General features: G+C 40.1%; 1 protein-coding gene across 3 annotated transcripts; it reads right to left on the bottom strand.

Annotated features, from left to right (window-relative positions):
- Positions 1-3828: 3828 nt before the first annotated feature.
- Positions 3829-15531, bottom strand: UPP1 (uridine phosphorylase 1). 3 transcript variants are annotated; one of them, XM_063163175.1, is made up of 9 exons: positions 15447-15509; positions 13272-13376; positions 12860-12925; positions 9969-10086; positions 9323-9481; positions 8199-8313; positions 7536-7745; positions 5946-6092; positions 3829-4507 (listed from the first exon to the last, which is right to left on the bottom strand). In XM_063163175.1, exons 3-9 carry the CDS (start codon positions 12910-12912, stop codon positions 4368-4370), a joined length of 942 nt encoding a protein of 313 aa, XP_063019245.1. In that variant the 5' UTR covers positions 12913-12925; positions 13272-13376; positions 15447-15509; the 3' UTR covers positions 3829-4367. The 3 variants fall into 3 exon arrangements, with proteins under 3 accessions (XP_063019245.1, XP_063019228.1, XP_063019237.1); XM_063163158.1 differs by lacking the exon at positions 13272-13376 and having other exon boundaries at positions 15447-15531; XM_063163167.1 differs by lacking the exons at positions 13272-13376; positions 15447-15509 and adding an exon at positions 15211-15229.
- Positions 15532-15884: the final 353 nt, after the last annotated feature.

Here is a 15884-nt window from a genome sequence, read left to right as displayed (position 1 = left end):
AAGGTTTATTAAGTGATCACAAGGCTTTCCTTTTAACATTAATAGGAATACTACTTGTAAATATTTACATGGGCCAGACCTGTGTTCAGACAAAGTGCCTGCAGGATGGCATCAATTAGTAGCATCTTTCCTGGGAGACGCCTTGTGTGTGCAAACTTGGGGCCTGGTGAAAAATGTTAGTTGTGGGCCAGGTCAAATAATGGGGCTGATTAAAATGGAGCTATGTGTTAAACCAACAAAACAGACCCAATCTCCCAAGGAGGCTGGTAGTTTGAGCTTCTGGGGAGCTCTAAGAAGTTTTCTCTCATAAAATTACAGACTGATAGGAAATAGAAAATTTTCTCACAGCTACAAGCTCAGCACCAAGAAGAAGCATCTGGAATCAGGCTCATGTGTCATGTAAAACCAGCTCTTGTCTCTTTTGCTGCTGCTTCACTTTGTTTGTACCCCAAGCAAAAGCACTGTACCTGTCAGCATTACTCTTTCTTCTATTATTGTACCACAGAGTTTCAGATTTTATATTGCTCTTTTCAGCAACCTCCTTTCTCTTCAGCAGACTGGACTTGTAATTTAATCCAATTTCCATACTCTGGAGTATAATATTAAATGGTAATTATTTTAGAAGGATAAAACATTACTTTTAGTCACTCAAAGACTGAGAAACTTTCAGGAAAAGCAGACCTCAACATTTTGTAGCAAACTATAACAGTAACATCAAATCACACTACTGTGCCTTCTTGTATTGAGTTGTTGCACACAGATCCAATCCCCAAAGCCCAGTTTGCTGCTTTGGTTTTATTTCACCTGTCCTGACAATGGAAATTAAAACCACCCCTGATTCAACCATATGACATTTTATTTAGGAGTATATATTGAGATCCTGACTTGAAAAAAATCCAGTTCTGTTACACATTGCACATTGCAAAATCCTGTACAAAGAAGAATGTTTAAAAAAATGTGTTGCTTATTGCATGCATATATTTTCAAGAAATACTGAAATTATCAAATTATTTAACTTGGTTTTTAAAGGACAGGTTAAAAAATTTGTTGTCTAACCACTTTTGCACATAGGTCATTCCATAATGTTCCTTTTCAGAATTTCTCACACCTTCCTTTAAAGAAAATCCTTCTCTGAAACATACCAAGATGCCAAAAATAAAAATGCACTCCTTGAAGTCACTGTCTGAGTTCCTGTTCTATTTTTCAATCTCTTGCAAATGCAAAACCATTGCATTATAGCCTGTCTTCATTATGATCTCAACCATTTCTTTAATAAAATGGTAAGAATAGGCCAGAGCACCATGAATCACAGAACAAACCATTGGTAGGAACCACTTTTTTCTCCCTTCCTGCTTCCACTCTATTCATATCTTATGCATTCCTTCTTTGCTTTTATCCCTTCTAAACCCTGGATTAAATGGGTTGTATAGTATTTTGCTAGGTACAGGATGGCATAGAGAACCACAGCAGGCCCTTGATTTGAAATGAGTTTCTGGAGTTTGCAGAATTTGTAAATCTACTAGGAGACACTACATTATGTAATATTGAACATATATGTAATGCCATATATGTTTTTTAAAATATCACCACTCCAAATCCTGATTCATGTGCTACAGAAAGAATGATAATGGGTATATTGAACAATTGACTTGCATATAAAACCTGTAAATATTGTATAACTCTCTGTGAAACCTACAGGAAGGTAACTTCTCGGCCGGATACACACAAGTGACTCACTTCTTTATCTCCCTGTCCAGTTGCAGTCATAGGGGAAAATACAATTGTTCTTATCAGGGTAACATTCTGGCAAGTTTCCTCTGAAGTCAGGAAAGGTATTTTATTGCATGTCAGATGTGTCTGTAGAGTGACCTCTTGCATTAGGAACACAGCATCAGAGGAGAGGGAACAGCAGGAACAGGAGGATACTTGGTATCCTTTGATTTCTAATTTTAAGCTTTCATATGTCCCTTTACTCCATGTGGTGGGAAGCCCAGAAGAAAGAAATGTATAGTGTCCTAAGGAACAGTGGGAAGGAGGAAGGACATACAGGCAAAAGGTTAATGGCTTATCTTTCAGAGGCTTCTGCCAGGGTCTTGGCTATTGATTTAATACAATAGTTGCCTCATCCCATGAATGCATGAGCCTTATCTCCAGCTTGGCCAGGCCACAAGACCATTTGTATTTTAGCAGACAGTACATAAGAGTTTTCATATGAGTTCTCAGAATAGAAGCGCCTACATTATTTGACTGTAAATACAAAAACTTTTTGGTTTCATTTGACAGCACACACTATTAAAATAATTCTTTTTAACAATTTTCCAGGTTCACTCTATTCTTCCTTTAAAAAGACAAATCACATCATTTTAGATTCATACCTCCAGGACAACTGTAGTAACATGCTTCCCCAGAGCTTCACAGAGTGACATTAAGTGTTTGTTTTCTAGGTAAAGCTTTTTTTTTTTTTTTGTCTCTTTAGATACTTCTTATTAAGAATTTCTTATACAATAGAAAACTGTCTCATCCAAACCCATGCCAGTCAATCTGGTGTAAGACTTCCTTCATCATAAAGTGCAGCACACACTAACGTGATCTTGTTTTTTATCTCCTTGTTGCTGTTTTGAGAACAGGACCTTGAAGAGAAAAGATGTGCTTTGTTGCATGTTTTCCAAAGGGCCTCACAGACTTCGCACAATGCCTAGGCAACCACCAGGCATAGTTAAACACAGAATTTTATTTTTATTTTTTTTAATAAAGGAGAAACTGTTCAAACAAAATGTGGAGCCATTCCCACTTCTCTCCTTGCCTTAAGCTTAGGGAGAAAAAGATTTTCTCTGATAAATTACCTTCACTGTATATCCTGATCATAAATAAGAAAATGTGGCTTTAAAATTAACAGAAGACTAGATTGTAACTTTGTAAAAGTTACTACTATGTTTTCCAGCTTAAAGACTCATCAAATTTAGGGAGACTGATCCTCATTGGAAATTTCCTGTTCATGAGTCACCCTTCTTTTTTTAATGTTTTCATCACATTGTTTCCAGTCTCTGTCACTTGGTGACTGTGCCTACTACTAACATCCCTCTCTTACAGTTCTAATTCTTGTGCTTTTTAACAGCATTGTAGACTGCAATCCTCACAAAGAAAATCTCATTTTGCTGGGTCAGCCACAGCTGTTCTGAGAGTTTATTCAGACTTTTTGATCTGTGACCCCTGCTAGGACTGGACCCTCCCCCACTGCAGTAGAAAGAAGGAAAAGAAAAAAGAAAAAAAGAAAAAAAAAGAAGAAGAGACAAACACATTTTCTTTAACTGACCAGGTACTTACATTCAAACCACAGCAGCAAAGCAGCAAGGAGTATGATTAAAAAAAAAAAAACCAAACACTTAGGCCAATGTTAGTGGAAAAAACTGCAATTGCAGAAGGGATTTTGATGGCATGTACCACTAAGAGGTATACTCCAGTTCTTCAGAAAAACTGAGAACCATTCCAACAGTCAGTGTTACATCCTGAGAATGGAGATGAATATCAGTTCAAAAAAAAAAAAAAAAAAGAAACAAAGTAAAAGCAAGAAAAGAAAAGGGCTACGACAATATAGGCTTGTAAACGTGCTGTGCATCTCTTGAATGCCTTTGGTTCCTCTTCATAAGCAGGAGTCTTGTTTCAGCAAAAGATTACTATACCTTAATGCAAAATTACTTAATGCATAAATACTTCCTGGGTATTGGTTCAATTCTTTAGTTAAAATATTGCTGGATTGATATCGAGGCAGTACAGCCATTCAACAGCTCAGTGTCAAGTCCTTAATGGTTAGAAACTTCAGTCCCACACTTTGCAATTTCATGAAATTTTAATATATGAAAATAGTATTGTTTATTTGTCAAATTCTGCAAAAAAAAAAAAATAAACTGCATTCACTCTAACTTTTATTTACAAGTGAAGCAACAAAGACAGTTATAACTTATATAATTTTTTATAAGAACAACAAAATTATTCAAATTTTTAAATTCATTTGCTGGTATGCATGTACTTGGCCCTAAAGTTTGATTTTCTCTCTAGTTTTTCCTTTACAGCAGAGTTAAATAGTTTTTTTTATGTTTTATCACAGCCTTGTCCTTCACAACAGATCTGCTTTCCAATTCTCAGAAAAGTGAGTTTTCTATCCAGCAATGCATAACTAAGCAAACCTTAAGTGAAGTCCTTCAGCACATTCAGTTCCCAAAGAGCAGCGACATAAATGATTAACTTCCACTGACACACGGAATGCTGTGAGTTACTCTGAGGCAAAAGACCTGCAATGCACAGAAGTCATAACCATGACCAGAACTGTACAAGGGCCTTCTCCTTCTCTAAAACATGAGATGGATATTTCATGCTTTCCCAAGACTTTTCTTAATGAAATATCCCACTAACTTCTGTGGCCTCTGCTGGTACTCCACCAGGACATCGTGTGGGCTGCTGATTTGATCCCCCTCGAGTCGGTTCAGAAGAGTGACACACACTACAGCAGCTAGAAATGAAAAGACAGCGTTAGTTAGGAATGACACTCTTACATTTTACAGTCCAAAAGCATAAGCATTTGAACAAACAATTTAAAGAACAGAAATACAAGAGAAAACAAACCCCAAAAAAGTGTGCAGTATACCAGGAGATGCTAGGGGACTAGCATGCTGTGGATGACACAAGGTAGAAATAGTTTAAGGGAACCTCTTGCTACACTAATAAAGGCAGAGCTCTCAGGCAGCTGCAGACACTTATTGTTATATCACAATTCCTGTTTTCCTTGATAGGAAGTACATTTCACACGTACCCAGGACATGGCTGGCAGGAAGTGCCTGGCACAAGGTTCCAGCAGAGCCACAGTCCTGCCCTGAGTGCCTGTGCTGAAGTGCCATCCCTCAGGAAGGAGCAGATAAGCTGCCTCCACATTCATGGACAGGGAACACTGCAAGCACATGAGGACCCCAAGGATCATCTCAGGCTCACGTGCTGCCTTTCAGCCATCAGAGTCCCAAAGGCAAAACCCCTCCTTTCACTCAAGCTCAGGTCTGTCACCCAACCCTGTAACTCTGCTCTGTCTGGGGTTTCTGCCAGTGGCAATTTGCAGAGCACCAACAGTAAATACATATTAGAGACCTACAAAGCAGAGACAGCCAAAGGCATCCTGAATTGCTCAGGGATAGTACTGACTGAGTTTTTAATCCCTTTCAAGCCAGTAAGAACTCAGTGTATTTGATATAACCATTGGCTTTTTTGCTTATATTTCATCATTTTGACTTCCTCAAACTAAAAGGAGTTTGAGAAACACCAGTGTTTTAAATCAGCATATTCCTTGCTAAGGAAAGTGAGAGAAGACAGTTAATATGGTAAGAAGAAAGATACTGTATTATATTTTTAATATCCCTTTTTTATTTAGCATGCATTAAAAAAATTTAACTCATTTTATGATTTGGAATGGTTTATTCATGATGCTACTAAAAATCTTCAACTGTTTAAGAATCATAGTCTTAAGTCTACAGAAAATAATTATGTGTTCCATTTGATATGAAAGTATAGAAACTGAGTATAGTTACATATATACAGATCTGAGAAACATCTGATTGCTTGAACTAAGCAGTTGCTTTCTGTAAACTTCAAAGCTAACTGGAGAAAATAAATGAATGTCATAGGGTAATTACGTACTTTAATGATTTACATGGTTGCCATGGGCTGAAATAGCAAATGACAGAAGTAAACTGTGTAAAAACTGCATGAGGAATTATGATAAGTTGTGACAAAACTGACGCAAATCAAAAAAAAAATGATAGAAACAAAACTAGAGGCAGAAATATCTTTTATACGTATATGTGCAGAAGGTATGTAAACATTCCTTTGCAGTTTTTAGCCACAAACCCCCTGCAATACAGAAAATTTCCTATAGCTAGGATAAAGTGACTAAGTTAGTTTACCTTTGACACCACTGAGATTACACATTGCAGCAAATACAGAAGACTCCATCTCAATGTTTCTCACACCAGACTCATAAGCATTCTTCAAATATTGCAGCTTTTCTTCTTCATCATATAAGCAGATTGCACCATCCAACCTGCCCTGTCCTAGAAAGTAATTTCAGAGTGATGAAATCACAGACCAAATTCAATTTTGAAAACACCCAGTTATTACAGTCTCCTCCATACAGTGCTCAGCTTTTACGACTCTTTATTTTTGTGCATAAGACAAATAGGACAAAGTGATTCTTAGCTATTGCTAGAGTGTATACATATTATTTGTATTCTTTATAATCATGGTAACCTAGTGGTAATTGGTGAATCATGGTAACTTAATTAGTCTTCTTCAGCTTCAATTCTCAAATTCACAAACAGGAAAATGTATGTTGTACATTCCCACACGTACAAGTACCAAAATTCCACCAGAAATTTTAAGTTTTATGAAAGAGCTGCATTGTTAATATGTTTAATCATTGTCTAATAAAACCACCAGGCTTAAAGATGCTGTCCTGTTTCTACCTTAAAAGGATGAACATTTTATTACTTAGAAACTTTCCAAAGTAAGAGATGTAGAGTCTTTTAAGATAACTAGCTAATACTGTTGTAAATTTTGAGAAAAAAATTTACTCAAATTATTCAAGAACATCACCTACAGACAAGACAGCAGCAGGCTAAGTGCAGTAGACTTGAAATACACTGTATTTTACTCAGTCTCTTCTTGGGTTTGGGAGATGCAAATTTTTGTCTTTAATCCTATTCTCAGCTTTTGCTGTATGAGTTGAAAACATCCCGACACTTTTTTTAGTGTTGCTTGCACCTGTGGCTGGTGCCTGAGATACACAAACTTACACTGTGTGCTTCTGCCCAAGCTGGAGCACATCGATGAAGATCATTTGTCACCTACTCAGCAGCAGACAGAGAAAGTGGGACGAGGTGCCACTTACAGTCTGTTCTCACAAGGTTTCTGAATGAACATCTAGATTTGGGAGATCAGAAAAGCACCTGAATGCCTGTATGTTTGTCCAAAACAGGCCTTGTCCGTTTGTGTCTCCTACATAGCTGCACTGACACAACTCACCAACTTATCTTGGTTGTCTGATTAGTGCTTTGCTCAAACTAAAACAAGTTCCAACTCTTTTTTCATAAAATATTTGCTTTAGGTACTTAACCAGTGCAAAGAAAACCAACCCTAAACAAGTCACAAGTAATTCCCACTCCTCTAATCCCCTAAAATGCTTCAATAAATTACAAAATTTTGTGACAAATATACCTGACAGGTACATGAGAAGTGTATAGTAGACTATATGTACTTCAGAGGATCTATTAAAGCTGGGGAGAATTCTCCACAAAATCAAAAGTTTGATGCAGCCAACTGCTAAGTACAATGCTTGATTTTACGCAGATGAAAAAATAGGTTAATTGAGATTTGTGAGACAAGCCAGAGTAGGGAACACATTCTGTTAGTGAACTGGAAGCTAATGTTATATATTATTCAATATTTATCTATTGCTGCTTACCAATATTCTTCTGTTAGTCTATCACCAGGCTTACCTTCATAAAAATCCAAAGTGCACATGGTGTTTCCAATGACTGTATTGAACTGACCAATTTCTTTACTGCACTGCATCAGCTCCTGAGCCAGCTGTTCGTCCAGGTTGGTGCTGCGAATTACTGTCTTTCCCAGAACAACCTGTTCCAGCTGAGGCTTGAAGGTGGCATCGACAGACTGCCTAGTTATAACCACTGAGCCTGGCTCCAGACCTGCAGCAAAAGGAAATAGATATCCCTTCACAATGCAGTTAACTAGTGGTTTACAGACATGAAACATACATCTTGACCCAACCCTGCTTATCTTAAAGGTGAGGATTTTGCCTCTGAATCCACCAAGAGAATTTTTTGTCCATGCCTAGCTGCTTCAGTTTATTATTACAAATAATTTCTGAAATAATGAATTTTTTCTTTTTTTGCTTACTTCTTATATTTTCCATACAGGACAGGAATGTCCTTCTTCTGACATTGTCAGATCTTTAAGTGCATTTTCCCTATGCAAAAGCAGACATTGCCTTTACTTTCAAAATTACAAAAGAAAAATTAAGCATCTCCTGTGGAAAACTGTTCTGACCATTAGTATCTTACATGCAGAGAGATGCTTTACTCTCCTGCAAAGACACTTTGGTTTGCAGAAAGGAAGAAAGAAATCAAGAGAGGAAATACCTATTCCACCAGAGGTGCCGATGCGAATGATGGTTATGTCGGAGCACTTGGCATGATACAACAGTTTGATCAGCTCGTGCAACATGATTGAAATAGAAGGAATGCCCATGCCATGCTGAAAAGGAAATACAAATTAATATTCCACATTCACATACACAACACAAAATATATATGGAAGAAACAGCTGGACTTTATCCCCTGCCTGATGCTGTTTTCCAAATGCCACCTAACTCACTTCCAAAAAAACCCCAACCTGTGGGTCTACAGAAGAATACTGAAAGGGCCTACAAATAGACTCCTACTAGCTTTGGCAGACTGTGGATGAAATACAGTATTTCCAAAAATCATGAATTACAGAACATTTACATTCTCACAAGTATAGAGCATCCTTTCCCAATAGCTGACTAAAGCACTTCATCACGGAGCATTTCCTAAACACAAGAAGAACCCCACTCTGATTTTCCACCAACCTGAAAGGCTAGTGAATATTTAAGCTAATTTCCTTCAAAACACAGACACCGTGGTTTAGTCTTGACATTCAGCAAATATAAATCCACATTAGCTTGCACAATACTCTCATAATTACAGCTTACAAGAAAGGGTGCAAAATAATACTACAGTTTTGCAATTGCAATTGAAGCATGTAATTCTATCTACAAATTGAAGCTATGAATTTCTTTAAAATGCATACCTGGGTTGGCAGCACCAGTCCCATGGAATGCTACTCTTAAGCACATTTGACAGTGCCATTGCAGATACATAGATCTGGGTGTGGTACAGACATTTTCGCAATACTCCACATGCACCAAGTGACTTTTTTCCCCCATTTCAGGGTACAGAATAAGGATGAGACAACAGGAACTGCTCAAAAAATATGTGAGGCCATTCCTGCAACACCTCAGTTGTACACTGAGGAAAAAGGGATGCAAGAGGGAGCAAAGCTATTAAGAGATTTTACCTTTTAAAAAAAACGGCTAAAAAGAATCCTTAATTAGCTGATTGCACTATTTTGAGCAGACTGTTTAGGACTGTGAAGTATTTAAAAGAAACATGCATTCAAATTTTCTGCTTTGAGCAGCATCAAAACTGGCCCATGTCCCGTGTCAGAGGAGGAAGGCACTTACGCTGACGGACAGCACGGGCCCCACTTTGTACATGGCGTAGCGGTCGGTGCCCGCGCAGATGTTGGGGTAGTCACACCCGGGGCTCCCGAGCCCCAGCTCCTCTGCTATGTAGGCAATGAAAGCTTTCATCCTGGAAGGGCTTCCTCCAACACACACAAACTGGGGTGGACAGGGTTCAACAAAACAAAGTCAGTCGCGTGATTCCGCGTGTCAAAGAACATGCAAAGAACAATGTGAGCATGCAAACGCCTTCAGTTAGCACAGATTTATCCCCAGATATGGTGCTCCTCTAAATCATTCTAAAATGCCATGAAGAAGAATTATGGGAAAAAACTCAGCTGTCTACAGGACTCAAATGCTTTCACCCTGTTTAAACTAATGAAAGACAAATATTGATATGAAGACCCAACAAACAAAAGTGGTATCTGAATAGACCCTATAACATTTGCCTTTTTACTGCATGAAAAGAGATAGTCAAAAACAATTACCCTCAGCTCTGTTGGATAGCAAAATCACAAGAACCCACAAAATTTTTCCCCTTTTGTATTCCTAGTAGGCTGACACATTTAGTCTTATTCTGAAGGTAGCTACACTTTCACCTTCTGCAGAAAAGCTGAGGCTTGCTGAACAAAGAAAAGCATCTCACCTTTACATCCCCAAACAATGTTGGAAAATCATGGGTACCGGTCCCAAGAGCAAAATGGTACAGGATGTCTTCTTTCATTTTCTCCAGGTGAGGGTTGCAGAGATGAATAAAATTCTCTCTACCACGAGAGCAACATTGTGAAACACATAGAATATATACAAATATATATAGAATATATACAAACATTGAACAGATGACAATTCTTCAAAGTCAAGCAGTCAAAAGTTGGGAAATGCCACACATACAAATTATTCTATATTTTTTCCTTGTACATTGTGTTAAAGAAACCCTAAATCCAGAAACACAGGATGAAATTGCTGTAGAAAAGCGCAGACGTTCAGATGCATTTGCAACAGTGCAATCCTTATCTAATTTTTATCTTATTTTCTTAAATAGTATTAAAACTGGGTACCATAGTAGGTCTTTATGGTGAGCAGAGCAATGGGAGCAGGACCAGGGAATGGTCAATAGCCCACCATATTATACAGGCAATCTATAGCAAAGCTGAGAAGCAAAGCTTGACCTCTGTTTTGACTGAAACTCTGTCAGCCACCTGAGAAGGACAGGATGATTTCAGCTTTGTGGACAAGCACAACCTAGATTTCTGGCACTTCGTCTTACTCTGTCATACAGACAGGAGGGAAAAAACCCTATGGCATGAAACTGATAACAAGGGTACAGAGGATCTGAAAAACAAAAGACAAAAGTGGAGATCTGAAGCAAGGAGAAAACCATAGAAGTGAAAAAAAAATATTCAAGAAAAAGGAAAAGAGAAGAAGAGGTAAAAATAATTCACTTCTTCCTAAGTGCCTCTTGTAAAGAAATGACACATCTTAAAAGAAAAATAAAAATTAATCTGTCTGAAGAGACGGCAAATGACAGGACAAGGAGGAAAACCTGAACTACTTGGCCTGTGGGATCACATTCATGGAAAATTCAATAGTGGACTAACTAAACAAGCTGAATGATTTATAAAACGTCTGCTTTCTGTGCTTGATGTTTTAAGTTGAATTGAAACAGGTAGGAAAGACTAGTCAACAGGCTTAAGCAGAACACTGGCCAGTACTTCAAAGTAATTTCTGAGAGATGGAATCAAGCAGTAAATAGCTTCCAGACACAAGAAGATGACTTAATAATTTAATGAAGGCTCAGTGGAGGCACAGCATGGCTCAGCAAATTCAAACTGCTTTGTCAGAGGAGACAAACAAAAGACTTCAACTGGACTTCATTCAAAAAATCATTAGGACAACTTAGGAACAACTCTGAAGCCTAAACAGAGGTGTTTAGCACTATTTTAGATGGTCTAGGTCACAAAGTTATCTTATCTGCCTTCTAATGCCTCTCCAGAAGGGAGATAAGGCAGAAAGGACCTATGCTTTCCATTACTTCCTATGCCTTATCTACCTATGCAGGATGAAGGAAATCTACATTTGCCGAGATGCCCGTGCTGAGGTCACTGAACTGTTCCTCAGAACCAAATAGTTCCAACCCAGATATTCTGAGAATAGCAATTTCTTCTGTTCCTGATGGTCTCTCTCCAGCATCATTAATTATCCAGTAACAGCTGCACAACCAAGGAAAGAGGTGTCATGCTATCTGTCCCTGCCCACCACAGACAATCACCCTCAGCAACAGAAAGAGCTGCCCACCCAGGCAGCCAGTCCATTCACCCTTCAGTAGGAATTCCCTTCCATCTCCCATGGTCTCCATTTGCCTCTCTTCGTACAAATCCTGCCTGAAGTGGAATCAAATTCTTTGGCTGCCTTTGTTCTTCCTTCCAAGAGACCTGTTTGACTCAGGGAGAACTGAAGAGCAGGTTTATGGCTTGTCATGAAGACACAGACAACCTAGGAATTCACCAGCTCATATTAGCAGAATTTCTAGGTTGCCTCCCCTGAATTATTCCTGTTCAGTTTTGTGGGACTCTCTACATTTATTTACTGGGCCACTCACTAACGCAGATCCAGTATCTGATGTCCATTGGAATGGTTGTCACATAAAAATAGGATAGGCTATGATTTGGAAAAAAAAAAATTTTTTTTTTAATTAACACTTGCAATAAAAGCCTCTCTCCAGGAAATAAATCAGGGAAAGGCAAGGCCTCTAACAAAAGTTCAAGGGAATTAATGAGATATGTGCCAACACCACTGTTCTCATGCCTGGCCAAAGCACAACCTCCTTCCTCATCAGTAGTGATATTCTACTTTTTCATCTCACAGCCCACCAATAGCATTCTCTGACCCACAGCCTCAACACAGTGAGGGGCTGTCACCAACTTGCTCAGCTAATCCACACATCTGATTGCAGACTTGGACCCTGGGGTAAAATGAGAAATAAAAACTAGCATCTAGATATGTGTACGTAAGATCAATGCTATGGATTTACAGGAGAGGCAAAGTTTGCTTGATAAAAATCCTTGGCATGCAAAGGTCAGGAGCAGAATATTTATTTCCCTAAATCTGTTGTAAAGCACCTACAACTTCTAAGGGTGTAAGTAAAATACAAATCCAAAGACAAAAGAAGCATGTAGCAGGTTTTAGTAAAATAAGCTTAAAGTAAGGATTAGAGAAACACATTGAAATATTTGTTTGAACTCTTGAAGCAGCAGCCAAAATCAGCATTTCAGCAGCTCATTGGATTAAAATAAAAATAAATGAAAACATCACCCTGCTTTGAAGTATTCACTGTTGAGAGAAGTTCAAATGGCTCATCAGCAAAGTCCTCTGTATAGGTGTGGTAAAGCAATAAAGCATCCAATTGTCAAAAGATCTGCTACTGGATACTTGGCACTAGTATCATAAAATTTATCTTAAACTAAATGAGTGTGTAATGAGTTTGGGGAGGAAATTTAAGTGTAAACTTGGACAAAATAATTCATTTGTCAGTCTTACTTTGAAGCCTGTCCATCATCAGATTTCTTCTCATTTGAGGAACCAGGAGCCATGTATGTATTATACCTAGAATTATATTAAAAAATATATATATATATAAGTGCATCAGAATAGTCCCATCTGTAAAGCTGGAAGCACTAACAGAAAAAGAAACCTTGTATTGATGATAACTACCATGAATATTAAATTCCCCAAATAATCCAGCCACACTACAGCTTTTATAACTGGAGCAAAAAGAGCAAAATTACCATCTACAATTTTTACAGCTGAGCATCACCACTTTCAAACCCCCAAGCCTAAATTAATCCCTTGCTATTGCAACTCCCACCTCACCAGTACCTCTGTTCTGTGGGGTGAGCAGCTGCAGATTCACCAGCCACAGAGAGGCAAGTCTCACTGCTAAATCACTCACCCTCTTTCCTCCACACCTGCCAACAACAGCGACTGCTGAACCAGCTTCACTCCCCTTCCACCTCCAGCTCCAGGTCTCCAAAGCTCAGGTCTACCTGGCAGACACCTGAAACCCAAGCCCAGGCAGCATCTTACTCATAATATCCTCCTCATTAAACTCCTCCTACTGACCTTAAGAGCACTTCTTTCCCCAGCATAAAGCAAGGAGCCAGAAACTAAAACACAGCTTCAAAAAGCCACAGCTCTCAGCTTATCCTCTATCCTGAATACCTTCTTTTCTGATCCATTACCTTAACCTATATGCAAAACCTTCTCCCTGCTGCATTCTTCTTTACATTTAAATAGACAAATGTATCACTGAGGCTTTCCTGCTGGTCCGAGGACAGAATTATAATTATAGGATGATTAATTCGTTATTATTTTCAGAAGTGACTAAGGCTACATGCTGAAGTTGGTACTTTCTGGGAATGTCTTATGGGAAGTATTGAATCATAACATTTTGCTCTACCCTCCATTAAGAAGGGCCTGAGAGCACAGAGATTATAACATAGACAGGACTGTAATCCTTAAAAACCCCAGGATTACACCACAAGGAAACAGGAAGAAACTGATCTTGCAACAGAATTACATAATATGTGATTTTTCTAATGAAGTGTGCCCAACCTAACAAAATGAACAAGAGATCTACCAGTTAAAAGCCACTGAATAATGGAAATGTATTAAAATTTATAAGGACAATTCGTTTTCTTCATTGAAAATATCAGCCTTTATTAAGTAGACCCAAATTTGCAGGTACTAGGTATACCAAAAGTATGCAACCATCTATGATCAAGGAGGGGAAGTATAAAAGTTGCATTTATAATCAACAACACTTCCTTGTAGTGGTATGAAGTATAGTCAGCTACTACTGGGCAACACCACATACCACACACATCACAGGAAAAATACATCATTTCTTCCTGCAGTGCCATGAGTCCTGATAAAGAGGAGTTAGAAGCTAGGAAGAAGAAACAGGAAAGTGATTTTTATGTAGCAAGAAGAAAAATGGCTACAAATAAACCAAGGATATTCATCCATCTCTTTTTCACAGTATTAAGCATCCACAAGATTTTTAATTGTTCTGGGTTCTGATCCCCTAAGTAATCACAGGTGTACTTGACACGGGCACACAAGGTACACAGGCACACAAGTGAATACACTTCAAAAAGCTGGGAACAAAGTTCTGACAGTCCAAAGGTCCAGCTTACCCCCTCCAGCTGGAGGTGCCTTGGCAGGAATTGAAGAACCGAGCGAGCACAAAGCAGCTTTCCCCATGGCAGACCCTGACAGCAATCAGGTAGTTGTTGACAAGCTACCAGTTAATGTAAAACCACAAAACTCTCACGCTGTCTAACCAAATGGAAATTTTTACAGACATGTCAAAAGTTTCAGCAGTCTTCTTCAGTCAAAGTTAAAACTGATGCTCAACAATAATGTGCTCCAAGCAGGGCTCAGATGAAGAATGGGCACAGCCTGTGTTAAGGTGTGCGCACATCCTAGAATGGTTTGGGTTGGAAGGAACCCTAAAGATCACCTGGTTCCACCCCTTCTGCCATGGGCAGGAGCACTTTTCACTAGATCAGATTGCTCAGAGCTTCATCTAGCCTGTCCTTTAACACTGCCAGGGATGGGGCATCCACAACTTCCCTGGGCAAAGTGTTTCAGCGTCTCACCGTACTCAGCGAGACAGTGAGTTAAAGATTTCTTCCTAATATCTCATCTACGCATCGAAATCCTCAGAAGGTGCTTTAAACCCACGCAGAACCCACTATAACTGCCATGTCTCATTTCCCCCTGCCATCCCTCATTTTTGAAGGAAGCCCACAGCCAACGGTTTCAGCCGGAAAAGCTCTTGCTCAGTGTTCGTCCATCATCAGCAAGAGCTGCAAAATCGATTTTACCCTGCCGGTCCCCTCGCTGCTGGCGGGGCGCTCCCCCGGCTCCGCAGACCGAGCAAGCGGCTCCATCCGCTGGCAGAAAGGAGCGCTCGCCCGGACCCACGCCTGCCCCCGCCGCCCCCGCTTCCCTGCCCACCCTCCGCCCCCGCCGTCCGGGGATGGAGACGCGGCGGGCATCCCACCATCCGCCCGGGAGCGGGCCGCGGCTGCCGGGGCGCACGGCGGGACGCGCTTCTCACCGGGGCAGCGCGATCGGCCGCTGGGAAACGCGGAGAGCGGCTCGCTGTTCGCGGGCGGGCTGCGGGAATCCCGGCCGAGCCACATCCCGCCAGCGGCGGCACCGCCCCGCCCCGGGCCCCGTTAACCCCCTGCGCGCCGGGGAGGCTGAAGGGGCGCCGCGATCCGGGGCGGGCACTGCGAGCGGCTGCGGCGGTGATGCTGAGAGAGATGGGGGGGCAGCCCGGGGCTCCGGGCATCGGCAGGAGAGCTGCTGCCAAGGGCACCGGCCTTCGGGAGGACCTTATCATGGAGATTACAGATACAGATACAGATACAGATACAGATACAGATACAGATACAGATACAGATACAGATACAGATACAGATACAGGTACAGGTACAGATACAGATACAGGTACAGATACAGATACAGGTACAGGTACAGATACAGATACAGA

The sequence above is a fragment of the Melospiza melodia genome, chromosome 1 (assembly GCF_035770615.1).
Source record: "Melospiza melodia melodia isolate bMelMel2 chromosome 1, bMelMel2.pri, whole genome shotgun sequence".
Taxonomy (NCBI): domain Eukaryota; kingdom Metazoa; phylum Chordata; class Aves; order Passeriformes; family Passerellidae; genus Melospiza; species Melospiza melodia.
Note: the sequence above shows the minus strand (reverse complement) of the source record. Positions and strands in the feature narration are given on the sequence as shown.